This window comes from Podarcis filfolensis (assembly GCF_964270895.1).
Source record: "Podarcis filfolensis genome assembly, chromosome: 17".
NCBI classification, from domain to species: Eukaryota; Metazoa; Chordata; class Lepidosauria; order Squamata; family Lacertidae; genus Podarcis; species Podarcis filfolensis.
In genome coordinates this window covers 15001602-15018743 of record NC_139621.1, presented here as the reverse complement: position 1 = coordinate 15018743, position 17142 = coordinate 15001602, and the positions used below count along the sequence as shown (strand labels likewise).

Below are 17142 nucleotides of genomic sequence, written 5' to 3'. Positions count from 1 at the left end.
TTACCTTTTGGTGATCATAGCACCCAAACTTTCTTTTTATCATAAACAGGCTGCGGCACTTATGATGGAATTGCACTGAAGGTAATTTTACAAGGTTAAAAGCTGCTTGGTGGTTTCTGATTTCTTCTGCTTTTGGCAACATCTTCCATGGGGATTTAAGGTGACACGGTTCTTACATTTGCTATTTCAGCACAGAAGTGGACAGTGTGTTCTCAGCCAGATGAGGTCACTTCTGTGGCCGCGTGCCTTTTTCATCTAGTGGGTCCATGGTCCCACAGAAATATCTTTGTTATTTTACCCATGAAAGAATAACAGCAATTTATTAATAATGTTACTTGCAATGCTATCATATTTGACCAACACTTAGATCACATTATAGCTTAAATCAGAAAAAGATTGCTTATGCCATCTTGATGACATCATAAAACCTCTGAGCTATAATAACTCAGAACTGGCTACCATGTGAACAAAGAATCCATACACACAACACCCTTCAGAAGAATAGAGTAGGATTTTGCCACCTTTCGTGAACCTGATGTGTGCATTGTTCAGCTCCTGGTCCATAACTTAAGGAGGATAAGTGGCTAATCTAAGTTCAACGCATTTGCTTTGATGTGAGATCCTGTGAAACCCATAAGAACTTTATTTTTATGTAAATATGGTTAGAGTTAAAAGACTATCTTCTGAAAAAAAAAGAGCCCCCCCCCATAGCTTATGTTAGGGATAGCCAACATGATGGTTTCCATGATGGATGGCAATTTCCATCATCCTTTATTATTGACCATGCTGGTAGAGGGTCTTGGAATCCAAGCAGACCTGGAGGGCACCACACTGTCTTTGGGCATGCTTCCGATGATCTCTCGTGCAAAGATGAGTTTCTTCTATGTTCAGTCTCATCACCTTTCATCTGCGCAACTTTCACAATCAACGAATTTCTCCCACCTCTCTTTGCCCTAGCCTTCACAAACCCAGTGCCCTCCAGAAATCTTGGACTATTAAGTCCCACCAAGTACAGAGTTGTAGTCTGAAATGTCTGGAGGTGAGGGCACCAGGTTGGCAAAGGCTGCTTTGCCCTTTCTGTTCCACACACACACACATTCCCATTTGTCAAAGCACCATTTCCATCTGTATCAGCTTAAGGTAAAGGTAAAGGGTATCAGCTTAAGGTAAGGTAAAGGGACCCCTGACCATTAGATCCAGTCGTGGCTGACTCCGGGGTTGCGGAGCTCATCTCGCTTTATTGGCCAAGGGAGCTTCAGGGTCATGTGGCCAGCATGACTAAGCCGCTTCTGGTGAACCAGAGCAGTGCACGGAAACACCGTTTACCTTCCCACTGGAGCGGTACCTATTTATCTACTTGCACTTCATGCTTTCGAACTGCTAAGTTGGCAGGAGCTGGGACCAAGCAACGGGAGCTCACCCCGTCAAGGGGATTCAAACCGCCGACCTTCTGATTGGCAAGCCCTAGGCTCAGTGGTTTAATCCACAGCACCACCCGCATCCCTTTTTAAGGTAAAGGTAAAAGGATCCCTGACCATTAGGTCTAGTTGCGGATGACTCTGGGGTTGCGGCGCTCATCTCGCTTTACTGGCCGAGGGAGCCAGCGTACAGCTTCCGGGTCATGTGGCCAGCATGACTAAGCCGCTTCTGGCGAACCAGAGCATTTGTCAAAGCACCCTTTCCATCTGTATCAGCTTAGTGTTGTGTAAATATCCATCCAGCATTTGTTTCTTTGTTTAATTTACAACATTTCTATGATGTCCAATAACACACGTTCTCTGAGCAGCTTCCAACAAAAACAAAAACAAATAAATGCAAACCATGATTATAAGCATGAACTCTAATGCACTATGCTCACTAATTGCTTACTAATGGGTAGTGAGTGGCAATTTAATAACAACTATTAACACCACAGCAAAAACGTTTAAAGAAAACACTGAGAAAATAAGAACGTGCAGCTTTCAGAAAGAGACAGGTGGGTTCCAAAGTGAAAACTAAAAGTGATTCTCTCCAGGGAGATCAACTCCACTTCACTATTTTCACCAGTTATAGAGCACATTTGATGCTAACAGCTTTCTCCTGTCCTGGCAGGTGGTTTTTAAATCAAGCATTGTTAAATCAGACAGTTCTGACACCCGCTCTTGCTTCTGCGCTCATTTCACATAAACTTGCTGTAGGCCTGAGGCATGGCTAACCAGGCAGCTTCAGTTCCAACATCTGAAAGCCGAAAAGCAAAGGAACAAAGGCAAGGGCCCATCCAGACTCATGATGGGGAATCAGTTTTGTGTCGCTTTGTGATGATCCCACAACTCCAGACTATCCTCCCCACGTGTGGATGTTCCTTTTTTAACCAAATAAGGATCTTCATTAGAATCAAGAAGAAAATAACCACTAGAAAGGAGGGGAAACTCTTGAGTGACTAATTTAGAAGCTTCTCTAAGGTCTCATCAAAATGACTGACAGAATGTGTGAAGAAAATGTGTGCCCTACGCTGAGATATGCCCCCTCTCTGTTTCAAAGTGTTCTCCTCACCCAGGACCTTTTTGTCTCCAGAGCACTTAGACCAAAAGTCTGCCCTAAGGATGAAGGAGCTGTCATGCGATGAGTCAGGCTGCTTGACCACTCTGGGCTCAGTGCTGACTGATTCCCTGGAGAGACACAGAGTTCCTCTATCTAGAAATGCTATAAACATTGAAACAGAGGCCCTATGCAATCAAAACAGCCTCAGTCACCTTCAGGTTTTTTTTACCCTTAATTTCACTAGCATTGCCGCTTTGTCTTTTTACCTGATTGCGTTTCGACTAACATGTTGTTGTCGTTTAGTCGTGTCCGACTCTTCGTGACCCCATGGACCAGAGCACGCCAGGCACTCCTGCCTTCCACTGCCTCCTGCAGTTTGGTCAAACTCATGTTGGTAGCTTCGAGAACACTGTCCAACCATCTCGTCCTCCGTCGTCCCCTTCTCCTTGTGCCCTCCATCTTTCCCAACATCAGGGTCTTTTCCAGGGAGTCTTCTCTTCTCATGAGGTGGCCAAAGTATTGGAGCCTCAGCTTCAGGATCCGTCCTTCCAGTGAGCACTTAGGGCTGATTTCCTTCAGAATGGATAGGTTTGATCTTCTTGCAGTCCATGGGACTCTCAAGAGTCTCCTCCAGCACCATAAGAATCATTTCTTCGGCGATCAGCCTTCTTTACAGTCGACTAACATAACTGGGTGTAAAATTAGCACCAGCACTATGGGTGGCCTCGCGGTGGTAAAAGCTGGAGCAAAATGCCGCACAACATGCTCCCTATAATTGCCACATCTCTTCAGACCTCATTTGGTCTTTCTGCAATGGGCAGAACACCTTAGCTGTGTTCTATAAGTTGTTAAACCATAATCGCGGCACTGTGGTGAGCCAAAGCGATTCCGCCATCTGTTTACAGAGGGAGAGACAGGTATGGGGGTGGGAAGGTATAAGCATGATTCACAACATATTCGTACATGTGCCTGGTAATGGAAACCATTCTAGAAGTAATCATCCTGTGTCTGGAAAATGTTATGTCTGAACCAGCTCAAAAGTCTAAAGCCAGGGGTGTGTTGCACAGAGTTGTGTTCAACTGCAGAGCTCTTACATTTGATAGTTGTGCTATTTATTAAATATAAATCTTTTTTTTAAAAAACACCCACTGACAAATTATGTGTCTGAGGGCTGCAGGCAACACCATTTGACAGCTACTAATATATTTCTTCTGACTTTTTTTCTGCATGCAAAATTCCTGTTGACTTCAACGCACAGGACAATGATGGTTCTGTCAATTGCGCACATGCAGACTCCAGTTTAATTAGCTGCAGATGATGAGTTACCTGCCTTTGGGGAGTTTTGCAGAAGAGAATCTTTGCCTTGGTTTTATTGCAAGTATGGGTTTACAGGCATAGGCCTATTTTATTGAAAAGAACTCATAAACTTGTATGCTACTTGTATACTAGTGGACATAAGTGTGCATAGGAACACTGATGTGCATCTGACTGCTTAAGCAGCATCTTCCAACAGAATCCCATCTTGCAGATATAAAAACCCAGACTAGGCACCCCACTCCACCAATCCTATAACAGTAGGTCTCTTAAGACCTTTTAATCTTTCCATCTGTGCAGTTTTCCCACCCAGTTTTCTGATGAAGTATATTACCAAACCAGTGGCAAAAGAACAGCACAGTCCTATACATTTCTACTCAGAATTAACTCCAGTTTTGTTTGGTGGGGCTTACTCTCTGGTTAGTGGGGTTAAGATTGCAGCCTTATTGTGGTAGAAGCTTTCATGCGCCTATCTCAGTGTGGATCTCATTTCAGCCCAGATAAAGTGACTTACTAGAATTGCTGTTGTTGTCATTCGTCTGCCTCAGAGACAATGGAAGAGTGTGCCATTGGGGGTAAAGTCAAAGCACTGGAGAGTTACAGCGCCTGCAGTGGCTTTAGAGACCAATACGGGAGAGACATGTTTTATTGCAGGTGGGGCAAATGAAGGCATCTGGTTTCACTGTTATAAAGGTAAAAGGTAAAGACCCCTGGATGGTTAAGTCCAGTCAAAGGTGACTATGGGGTTGTGGTGCTCATCTTGCTTTCAGGCTGAGGGAGCTGGCGTTTGTCCACAGACAGCTTTCTGGGTCATGTGGCCAGCAGGACTAAACCACTTCTGGCACAACGGGACACCGTGACGGAAACCAGAGCACATGGAAACGCCATTTACCTTCCTGCCACAGCGGTAGCTATTTATCTACTTGCACTGGTGTGCTTTTGAACTGCTAGGTTGGCAGGAGCTGGGACAGAGCAACGGGAGATCACCCTGTCGCGGGGATTCGAACCTCTGACCTTCCGATCGGCAAGCCCAAGAGGCTCAGTGGTTTAGACCACAGCGCCACCTGGTAAATATATACAGCCATTTATCAAGTGTTGCTATGGCATGGTGCACATGCAATCACTTTGTAAGCTGGTTATCTGCACTGTCTTGCAACGTGGTGAGAACAACTTTGCAGTTCCCCTGTGTCCCTGGATTTCTGTTTAGCTGCAGCAGTCTGATCAGGTCAGTCTCCTCACCAGGACAACTGGTGCTCAGTGGTATAGACCACAGCGCTACCCGCGTCCTTATACACTGTTATAGATGCAGCATGGCATTTCTTCACTCTGCACTCCTCCCAATGGTCATTTCTCCTCTTGTCCACCAGAACATACTCTAAAATCTGAGGGATTTCCTTGGGTTTTCTTGCCAAGGCAGCAAAGTCCCTGTATAACTTATGGATTCATTGAAGCACCAGATATATGTGTGGGGGGAGCAGGGTACGTAAACATACATCTCGAGGGGTGTGTGCGCAGAGGGGGCTGCAGAACAGGCGAGAGGATGGGGCATAGAGATTGTGGTGATCTGCGTGGAAGAGAGATTTGAGAAAAGGAGGAGGAGGAAGGGGGAAATGGGGTTGAAGGAGAAATTGGGGGTGCAGAAGGGTTTTCAAAAAAAGGAGGGAGTAGCAGGCATGGGAGTGGAGATGAAGAGGAAGGCAGGAGCAAGAAAGGGTCTGGAGAAGAGGAGAGGGTGGTTTCCTAATTGGACAGAAGATGGAAAGGGTGCCTACTGGTTGCAATGTGTGTGAGGGGTCTGTGTGCAAGGGGAGGTTACACAAAAGGAGAGGCAAGGAGGAGAAGGCATGGGTAGGAGGGGGAAGGTGAAAACAGGGGTGCAAAGTAGGGCTGCGGAATAGAAGTGGCTTCAGAAATTGGGTTGGGAAGGCAAAAAGTGAGTTTAGTAGTTGCAGAAAAGGGAGGTTGATGTGAGGGAACCTCTGGGAGGTTGATGTGAGGGAAATTGCAGGGCGGTGGGTTTGGTGAGTAGAGCAAGAAAGGGCACAGCCTAGTAAACATGTAAACACTCCATGTTGTATTATGTAAATAATGTGTGTGCTAGACATTTCCTTTGCAATGACCCCACCCCGGAAAGAATTTACTAAAGAGCACCCATGGACCGCACTTATGGTCTCGTTCCTTCCCTTTCCTGCCACCTTGTCGAGATATGGATTGTTCTCGCTTCTTGACCCTTTGATCTCCAGGGTCACTTTTTCGAGATGAACCTCTTCACGAAACAACCAGCTCCCATCCACGATTGGTGTGCTGGTGCGTACTGAGGGCCAGCCCCAAATTTATATACCTTTGGACAAGCAAGCTTTCTTTATGGCTGGCTGGCTGGCCTGCCATGGTTTGGGGGTTTTTTTGTTTTTTGTTTCAGTACGTGTGCCTACAAAGAGCACGGGAGCATATTTGGAGGATGATTTATTTTCCTCCCTGAAAGATTTCTGCCTCTTCTGATTCGCGTCCCCCTTAACGGCATGTGTTATATATTGACAGGGATTAAGTTTCCCCTCCTGAACGGAACAATGTGCGGGCAGAAAGCGAGCTAAGAGCTACCTTGCTGGTTCCTAAACGCAAGCAACGAACTATGCCAGAGCTTCCAAGCAAAGCACTCCTCCTCTCCAAGCTCTGCCACGCTCCCTCTCTCCTTCCACCCCTCTCCCTCCTTCCTTCTCCCAGTTATCCTTGTCCGGGACCCCCTTTCCCCCTTTTGTTATTCGGCATGTCTGATTAGCCCGAGCCTGATTGGCTGCCTGCCTGTTCGGAGAGAGATTCCATGCAGATCAGCCCCTGCTCTCGCCCAGTCCTCGCTCAGGAAACGTGAGCGCGGCGGATGGAAGCGGAGAGGCAGCGGCTCAAGCGCTAGCGCCCCGCCGCCACCGCTGCTGCTGCTGCTGCGCCGAGCCTGACAGCAGGCAAGCGAGGCAGGAGAGCCGCTTAGCAGCCGCAGCCGCTCACTCAGTGCCTCTGCCTGACCGACTGAGATCCCGGCAAGGATCCAAGCATGGAATGGTGCCGCCGGGCAACAGCTGGCGCTCTGCTCCTGGCTTCCCTGCTCCTGGTAAATGCCTTTTCTTCTCTTTTACTAAAGCAGCGGCGGCCGCAGGATGGTCTCTCCTCCCTTGCAATGACTGGAGAACTTAGGCGGGGAGAGCGCGCGGCGAGGCTGCTCCTCTCGCAGAGGTTCCAGCCTCGCAGGGCAGGTCCCGTTAGGTGGCAGTGGCTTAAAGGGCAGGTACAGAGAGTTGGGCTCGCCTCTGGTGTGGATAGGCAGCCCCTGAAACTTCTGGGTCTTGGAGGGGAAGCCCACACTCCTGACATCCAGTTCTGTGGTCAAGGATGTGCCTGGGATTCTTTCTAGAAGGGATGCCGTTCTTTTCCCTCCTCTTACAAAAACTATTTCGCCCACTCTGCGAGAGGGAGAGAAAAGCAGATCCCGCAAGCGACTGAAGGATCTAACCCTACTACCGCAGTAGCGCGCTGATCTCTGATCACTGCAAGATTCTCGCGCAAACTTAGCTGCTTCTTCCCTCTCCACAGTGCCAGGGATCCTGCCCGTTTGATGATCTTAAGCGCGCGTTATTTCCGCCAGACGAAACTTTTCAGATAGGAGGATTCCCTAAACTGAATGACGGATGAAATTCTTTTGCGACTTGGACTCTTGGGCTTGGGGGTTTGGGAGTGTTAAAAGGGAAGGCTCCGTTGCAAAGTCTCCCCCGTGGGTTACTACCCCTCCTCCCTACCCTCCCTCACGTTCCCAAAAGCGTCGCTCACAATCTTGAAAAGATATACTCTTGCATGCTGCGCGTGTCTTTTGTGTTTGTTTGTTTTTCCAAATCACTTCTGGTGATTTGGAATAATTAACTCGTTCATGGTGATCTTTTTGCAACAAGAGCTAAAGTTGGTCCGGGACCAGGAATGGAGTTGTCCGTGTGAAGGATTTCAAATACAAGTGGGTGGGGGGCCAGAAATGATATTTGAACGTCAATAGTACTGTTTCTGGTGTGGTTCGAGGAAAATCCAGTCTGTCTATAAATAGGAATTAAACTTGCTATTCCACACTAAGGTCCACCAGATATTTGAAAGTTTATTGCTGACTCACTCTTTCTCTGTGACAGGGATATGACTCTGCACTTCACTTGCACTGTAAATACTTTCCTACAGATGGCTGCTTATCCTAAACCGGGTTACTGTTTGTCATTGTAATTATTGCCAGCTCTACTGCTTATACCAACCATCACTTTTATGGGCAAACTTATTTTTTTTTGCCAACAAGTGTTGTGCATGATAATTGTACATACCACTGTCCCCAAATCTTTGCACTAGTCATGCACATATTATTTCATTGTGCATATCAACATTTGTTTTTTAAGATAAGATGTGTAAACTATTACAAATCACTAGTATAAATGTGGCAGGAATGGGTAGCTGGTCAGGCTCATCCAGGGCTTTTTACCCCCAGAACCTGTTTTCAGTGCCAGAACACATCATCAGCATTTTTCTTGCCACTGAATAATCACTTGCATCCACCACTTCTATAATAAAGGGGTCGTTTGAAAGCTCCTTGGGGCAGGGGCCTGTCTTTTGCTTATTTTACACTGTAAAGGGCTGTGCACATTATGCAATAGTGATTTGTAAACTTATTGCTCCACAAGTCAAAAGAGCGAGGCTCTTTCTTCCTTTCTGGATTCATCCCAGCAGCAAGAGAAAGAGTATTATATTTGGAGCATGCTTGCGTTAGACTTGCATAATTGTTACTCTGCGTTGCCCTGCCAAATCATGCAATTTTAATCCACCAAGAGCCAGTTTCTGAGAGCAAAAAGGGGTGCTAAACCCTCCTTCTCCTGCAGCGTACCTCCCCACTGCCAGCCCCTATAAGCTGTGAGTGAGAGACTGTGGGCAACAGACTGGTTCGCCATGCCTCAATCACATACCCCTTTCTCTCTTAAAATTGATCCCTGCTTTATACACGATTGGAAAACTTCGTTTTGTTTTTTTGGTATTCTAGGACTGACTGAAGCAAGAGTTGAAGCAGCGTGATTTGGCTTCATCCTCAGAACATACCTAAACCAAATCTCCATTACTTGTGAATTAGGCACTCATTTCTCAGTTCACTAAAATAAATAGTACTCTCTGCTGCCAACCATTATGCATTATTCTTTAATGCTATATACCAGTTTGAGTTGGGTGAGTTGATTTGGATTCTTTTCTCTCTTTTAAATAGATTTCCCCATTCACCACCAAATAAAACTTAATTTGTGCCTGCAGGTAAGTTATAGGGGAAAAGAGGATGGGGGAGATGCAATCTCAAAGGTACACAAAACAATGCACTGTTTTTAAAAAATATTTTTCTTGCCCCAGTGCATTTCAAAGCACACCGAGTAAAGCACAATAAAATGATGAGTGATGGGGAAGACTATGTTACACTCCCCCTGCAAATTAATATATGCGTTTTGGCAGGCAGGCAACTTTCTGCTTCACTGTTTGGTTTCAAAGATCTTTATGGGTGGAATGAGATGGAACAAGAAATTTAAAAGAGAGTTGAAGATAAGAGAGGACATAATTAGGGGATTAATAAACTAGCACTTTTGGAGTGTGTGTGTGCGCGCGTGTGAATCATGACTTCCGTTCCTCTTCTAAAAGAGTTCCCCTACATCAAGTGTGAGGAATGAGTGAATTATGGAGGGACACCAAGAACAGGATATAGATTATAGAAACCTGCAGATCTCTGGCTCCTCCCTTTAAAGTAAGTCGCCCAACTTCAGCTCAGCATTAATTTGTGGGAGAATGAAGCATATTGTGCTTGGCTTTTAGTTCTGGTCTGCATAGCACTGCACACAAAAAGGTCACCTTTGCCTTGCAGGTGTGGCTTGCAACAAGAAACAAAAAAACAAGGTTACATTAAGTATGCTCAGCTACCTGGGTAAAGTCAACTAGGAAGGTATCGTAGCTGAGTACACACATACCTGTTGATCCTGAAGGAGCTTGTGATGTCAGATGAGGGCCACACCAGAAGCACCAGAAGCAGATTCCTCTCTTTGGTAGATGTCTGCCCCAATCATTAATAAAACAGGGGGTAAAGGAAAGGGACACCTGACCATTGGGTCCAGTCGTGACCGACTCTGGGGTTGCGGCGCTCATCTCGCTTTATTGGCTGAGGGAGCCGGTGTACAGCTTCTGGGCCATGTGGCCAGCATGACTAAGCCACTTCTGGCAAACCAGAGCAGCGCACGGAAACGCCATTTACCTTCCCGCCAGAAAAAAACGGGGTAGGGGCCCAGTTTTAAGAGCAAAAGGAAGCTGTGAGTGGGGGCCTGGTTTTTTGGGGTTGCTGGTTTGTTTTTTGTTTTTTTTTTTAAATCCAGTCTGGCACTCCAAGCAGCACTGGGTGGTTTAGTCCAGGCACCATTTCAGTCTCCCACAATTCACTTGAGGTAGCATGCCTTTTGAAGGCTGTGAGGAGTTAAAATGGGAGCTGAACACAGCCACCTAACAGTGCCATCACTGTTGCCTGCCTCCAGGTAAGCCAGTCAGGGCACTATTCTGAAGGGCCTGACCCCTCCTCAACCCCATCATTCACTGTTAAATCTGGACCTTGTAACCCTCACTTTATTCATTATTGGTGCAGGCCCACATTTCTGGAAAAAAAAGAAATGTGTTTGCTGTCAATTCTAGCATATCCCTGATAACTTCCATGTATGTAGAGCTGTCACTATGGATTTGCTGGAGAATAGACTGTAGCTGACACTTGCAGACACCTCTGTATGCATGGATCAGGGGGAAAAACTATCACCTCCTCAGTACTCTGAATGAGTCAGCCCACATATAGATCACACAAAGCAGACAGGAGCCTTGGTTTTCATGGCTGTCTTCCCAGGATGAGCATAGGACATGTCTCAGAGGGGAAAGGTTTTGCAATTTTTCTGTGAACATTTCCTGTGCTACTGGTTACGTGCTGCAACTGGGAGCCTGGGAAGCTGGCGTACATGAGTCCCTAGAGACTGAAGGTCAAAAACCTGAATGGATTGTGGTTATGTGAGCAAAATAGGTACAGCAGGATAAGTACCTGGGGTTGCCATCCTCCAAGCCAAGGATGGGGAACCTGTGGTCCTCTAGAAGTCCCAGTCCCAGCGAACATGGCCAATGGTCAAGGATTATGGGATTTGTAGCCTATCTGTGTAGGGCCACAGGTTCCCCATTCTTGCTGTAGGCCAAAAGTGTGCATTCATTTTAGATGATGTTGCCCCCCCACTCTTCACAGCCTTGTTTTGCAAGCCCCCTTTCCCCTACTACAAGAGATGCTCAGAGTCTGAACAGTCAGATGGAGTGCGGAAGTTCGAGACGTCTCCCTAATCCTTTACTTCACTCTACCTCTGGTCTGAATATCACCATTTTTTCATATTTCTGCATAATGCAAAATGGGAAGTGAAGGGGCAGCTTAGCCCAGTTTGATCAAAAGCCATCCTGCTGTGTGCTGGAGTAATTGCTCTGCTGCTTTCACCAAGGTCCACATCCTAGGTTAAGGTTTTTAATCTCTGATGATGTGTTTGCCATGGTACATCCTCTTCCCTAGAGCCATCGTCTTCAACACTTTCTTCCTGTAAAAAACAATGGGTCGCAGTTCCAGAAAAGGCAGGAATTGTGTGGTCTGCAGTAGTAGTGTAGAATGCATCAGTTCTTTATCCTGGCACTCAAATCCTCACATCTTCACCAACGCCAGTTGGGGACCAGAACAGTACACACAGCATTGTGGCTGCCAGGAATCAGATAAGGCTTTAGCAACAAGAGACCACTTTCATTTGATTTGTCAGGGGGTACAAACAGCAGCAGATGTGTCTGCGTAGCTGGAGTGAGGGCAATGAGCCCTGTCCTCACTCTGAATGGGCTTTGTTGTGTAATTATACAGCCAAATCATGATGTCATCCTGTTGATGATATGATTGCCCCAATGGGCTAGGGTCACAATAGTCAGGAAGAAGCACATGGCCAGGAAGGGGAGGAGGGGAACGACACTGGAACAGCTGTAAATAGAAAGCAATCAGATTGTGAAAAGGTGTGAATGTAAGCACAGAACATGTTGGGTCCCTTGGTGGCTGCCCTTATTATGCTGAAAATCCTGCTGTGAACACTGACCTATTGCCTGGAATCAGATGGGCAGAATGGATGTATTGCAGTCTCACCACCCAATAAGCCCACATAGATGTGTCCAAGAAGAGGTACCACCACTTTGGGAGTATGTTGATGACAAATGATTTACACCCTGAAATGCTAATATCCTTTGCACACGTAGAAGCAAACCTGTTTTTGTCACCAAGTGCACGCTATGGTTTTCCCAGTAGTGATGTATGGAATTGAGAGCTGGACCATAAAGAAGGCTGATCACTGAAGAATTGATGCTTTTGAATTCTGGTGCTGGAGGAGACTCTTGAGAGTCTCATGGACTGCAAGAAGATCAAACCTATCTATTCTGAAGGAAATCAGCCCTGAGTGCTCACTGGAAGGACAGATCCTGAAGCTGAGGCTCCAATACTTTGGCCACCTCATGAGAAGAGAAGACTCCCTGGAAAAGACCCTGATGTTGGGAAAGATGGAGGGCACAAGGAGAAGGGGACGACAGAGGACAAGATAGTTGGACAGTGTTCTCAAAGCTACCAGCATGAGTTTGACCAAACTGCGGGAGGCAGTGGAAGACAGGAGTGCCTGGCGTGCTCTGGTCCATGGGGTCACGAAGAGTCAGACATGACTAAATGACTAAACAACAACAAGCATGCTCAAGAAGAAACGGAAGCCACCGAGAGTACACTCCCATGGAGAGTCCTCGCAGGATGCATGCATTCTTTTCATGCATACTTTGAAGTATATACTAAACACCTAAGAATGCAATGTGTGAAGTGGTGCTGAAGTAAGTGAAGACTATATGTTTGAGTTTCTCAAGAGATAATTTAGCATTCCGCCTGCCACAGCATATAGCTGAGGGCAGCAGCAGCAACAGCAGCAGCAGGGCCACATCCAGCCCCTTGGAGAAGTCTACCAGACCCACCTCTGGTTAGAAGCAAAAGAATTCCAGACATTAGATTTCACCACTGACCTTGTGAGTGCCAGGACCTCCAGCCTCCTTCATTCTTGTAAAAATTCCATATTTCAGTGATGCTGACACAGAGTTCAGTGGAAACTCTTCACATATGTTAGTTCATAGGAATGTAGGCTTTATTGTGGCTGATAGGCAAATATGCTGCCACCAGCAAAAAGGAGTTGAGATGGGGGAACCCTGCAAATATTGCCCCAGCTCTGGCTAGGCAGCAGCAGGAGAGAGGCATTGATGTTCTGTCTCTCCTGCCCCATCGCATTCTTTCTGAGCAGGAGTGGAGCTGTGATTTAGCATCCTCTGGTTCATTGAGTCACTGCGCTCATAAGAGGGCTGGCCATGCTCAACCTCTGAAAGTCCCACTGCATGCAGATCGAGAACTACAAACCATCATACAAAAGGAGGTACCTGACACTGCAAAGACCTATAAGAGGACTGAGCCCAATAATTTTTAATTAGCTTTAAAAAAAAAAAATCTCATTGCTTTGTTATGCAACAGGGCCTGAACTTGCAACGAGTAATTAATTTTAGAAATAAGGAGATTGGGGAGCAGGATTGTCCAGGTGGCCATCTTTGTTGCTTTTAATTTCACCGTTGTTGTTGTTGTAATTGTTGTTGTAAAACACATACTCGTGTTTTTCTGCGCATATGCAGTTCTTCCTTGTGGGGATTCAGGTTTATTAATCAATGTATTTCTGCAATTGTTTCCATGCACATGCACTTAATTTGATATAGATTGCCAAAAATTGGCGGGGAGGGAATCTTGAAGAGAATTGGTAGGTAGCCAGGTTTAGCTTCTGCTAAAAGAATTAGCAGACTACTACTGTTTCCTTCTGAGTAGCTGCACAGGTGCAGCTCTGCAAGTCGCTTGCTCCAAAAATGAGAGGGGGGAAGACAGGAAAGTGACCAAGAGGTGGCACAGCATGAGTCTTTCTCCAGATCAGTTGTGAAATAACTTGAACCTGCTTGATGAAGTACATAATGGGGGAGGGGAGGCTTGAAGTTCCAGACTTTAAAGTGAACATGCTAAATTAGGCCCCATTTTGTGAGTAGATATCAGTAGCAGATTATGTGTGTGTGTGTGTGTGTGTGTTTTAAAAACTGCCAATCCAGATGCACCAAAAATAAATAAGTTGTAAAAAAGGGGGGGTTTCTAATTAATTGAAGAAACATTTATGTGACTGAGATTTGTCAGAGGTGAACATTTTCCTCAGTATCCACAAGAATGCACACCCAAGGCATTCTATGAATGGGAAAATACTGAATGAGAACCTATGTAGCACCGTGGTTGGGCTTGTAAGACCCAGATTCAAGTCCCCCTCAACCATGAAGCTCACAGATAACCTTGGGCCAGTCCAAGCCACTTGGACACACTCAGATGGACATACAGTGGTACCTCAGGTTACATACGCTTCTGGTTACAGACTCCGCTAACCCAGAAATAGTGCTTCAGGTTAAGAACTTTGCTTCAGGATGAGAACAGAAATCGGGCTCCGGCGATGTGACAGCAGCAGGAGGCCCCATTAGCTGAAGTGGTGCTTCAGGTTAAGAACAGTTTCAGCTTAAGTACGGACCTCTGGAACGAATTAAGTACTTAACCTGAGGTACCACTATATTGAGGAATGAGTGTGATTTCTGAAAAAAAAAATCCTTCATGGGGTGGATGAGGAGTTGTAGGATAACAATTCAATGAAGTTTTTATTATAAAAATGCAGGGATTTTGTTTTCTTTTTTTGTGAGGGTGTTTGTGCGGAAGATAAGAGAAACTAAAGATTTCTTTTTTAACCACGCCTTGATCAATATTGCATGGAGTTCCTGTCGTGTGAGGTGTGTATGCACAGATAAAGCCTGCTGCTTAAATTATGGTTGATAAGGTTGGGAGGCTGTTGATGAAAGAGATTCACCTGAGGTAACAGGGATGGAAAGAGCTTGCCTGCCATAATCTAACCACTAATATTGATGCTTCGGGAATCAGATGCAGACCACTGGACCTCATTTGACCCCCGTTGATTTGCACCAGCAGAGAATTTGGCCTTGGCTTGCAAAATGGACATACATTCATAGCCCTAAAATTCCAATGACAGGGACCAACAAACCCAGGTATTTTTCAGTGGGGTGAGAAGAGATGCCTTTGTTCCTTATATAGATATCACATGCTGAAGAAATGAGCCAATAAAAAAACAACAACACCCCGAAGAGGGTTAAAAGGCCCATTATGTTCATTTAGAGAATGCAGAGTAGACACAGGGAGCCTTCAGTCTTCTCACCCAAAGGGAATGTGGCTGAGACTTAGGCTGCTCTTTGACATGCATGTTCATCCTGACTTGAAGTCAAACCACTTCTTGTCAAAGAGTCATTGAATCAAATTTGCATTTGCTGTCTGCTCCTTTTCAGGGGGCCTTAGCTCTCTTGCCTGCCATTGTAATAGTTTCAGGAGTAACACTAGGAATGATAATAAAGTACATGGGTTCCCCCTCCCCTCAAGAATTTCTTTCCCCTCCTCCTCCGCCTCCTCCTAATTTATACATGGAATCTAGTCAAGTACAATAGTCCATTCCATTCATGCTCTCCTCCTCTATTATCTGTTTTGGATGACCATTGGTGCAATTAGCCTGTGGACTGAATCTTAAATTCCTTGTTTTACAGCTGAACTCAGAAAAGTTTTCTTCTGTCACCCCCCCCCCTTTTCTTGTGCAGATATGTCTATCACTCTAAGACTGCCCATCTGTTTCTACGTTTATAGCTGTGCGGAGAGAACGATTTTCCAATGCTTGCTCCAAAAACGCACATGTTCTTTTTCCATGATCACTCACTTGTGTATGCGACCGGCACTCAGTTGTGCCAGCTGAATAGGTGCGCACTGTACTCTGCTCTTTACACATGCAGTCAAATGGCTTTGTTTATGCACACGATCCATGTTCAAAAATACTGCGCCATTTCGGCAGCCGTGTCCAAAACTTATCTCGTGCTCTCTGCCACTCGGATATCTTCGCTGCACCTGAGTTCAAAGTCAGGAGATTAAAACCATATCCACTGGGCAAAAGGGCATTTATCTAAAGCAGTGTTTCCCAAACTTGGGTCTCCAGCTGTTTTTGGACTACAACTCCCATCATCCCTTGCTAGCAAGACCAGTCAATGGAAACTGTAGTCCAGAAACAGCTGGAGACCCAAGTTTAGGAAACACTGATCTAAAGTTCTGCTATGGAGGAGGTATCTGAGGAAGCAGTGACGGGAAGAATCATGCAAACCTTTAAATATGTCACTAAAGATAAACAAAGAGATCTAGCGTAGATTATTAAATGGTGTAGGTATTAGGTCAAACCATGGGACACAGGTGGCGCTGTGGGTTAAACCACAGAGCCTAGGACTTGCTGATCAGAAGGTCAGCGGTTCAAATCCCTCCAATGGGGTGAGCTCCTGTTGCTCGGTCCCCGCTCCTGCCAACCTAGCAGTTCGAAAGCACGTCAAAGTGCAAGTAGATAAATAGGGAAGGTAAACGGTGTTTCCGTGCACTGCTCTGGTTCTCCAGAAGCGACTTAGTCATGCTGGCCACATGACCCAGAAGCTGTACGCCGGCTCCCTTGGACAATAAAGCGAGATGAGCGCCGCAACCCCAAAGTCGGTCACGACTGGACCTAATGGTCAGGGGTCCCTTTACCTTTACCTTATTAGGTCAAACATCACATGAGACAGGAAACCTGTCTCAGAGCGTTCCCATCACAGACTACAGGTGTGAGCTCCTATGATCCTACGCGCCTCAATAAAACTTTCCCAGCTGATAGAAAAGATATTGATTCATTTCCTTGACATGTTGTTTGTGTGGGAGCTTATTCCCACAGGCTTCGGGGAACTGGCTGTTTTGAATGAAAGGGCAGGTGACTAAGCGGTGGCATGATAGCAGGTTATAAAATTGTACATGGCATGGATTAAGTGAATAGAGGAAACATTTTCTCCCTCTCCCATATCACTAGAAGCTGAATGTTGGAAGATTCCAGATAAAAGAAAGTACCGGTACTCTGGAAACTCAAGGCAGTAGAGATATAAGATGATCAGAGCCCCCCTGAACTTGAAGCATGGGAAGTCCCAATAAAAAATTATAATTTGGCTGAATATTCGGACTAAATGATATGTATTTGTATAATTTGGAATATTTAATGCGATTTGATTGGATTGTTAAAATGG

At 45.8% G+C, this 17142-nt stretch overlaps 1 protein-coding gene across 1 annotated transcript in view; it reads left to right on the top strand.

Moving 5' to 3' along the window:
• Positions 1-6392: 6392 nt before the first annotated feature.
• Positions 6393-17142, top strand: part of ADAMTSL1 (ADAMTS like 1) — a 257528-nt gene continuing 246778 nt past the window's right edge. Inside the window, exon 1 of the mRNA XM_083592741.1 lies at positions 6393-6937. Within this exon, the coding sequence (XP_083448867.1) occupies positions 6881-6937 (57 nt within the window). The 5' untranslated portion in view covers positions 6393-6880. The remainder of the gene's footprint in view (positions 6938-17142) is intronic.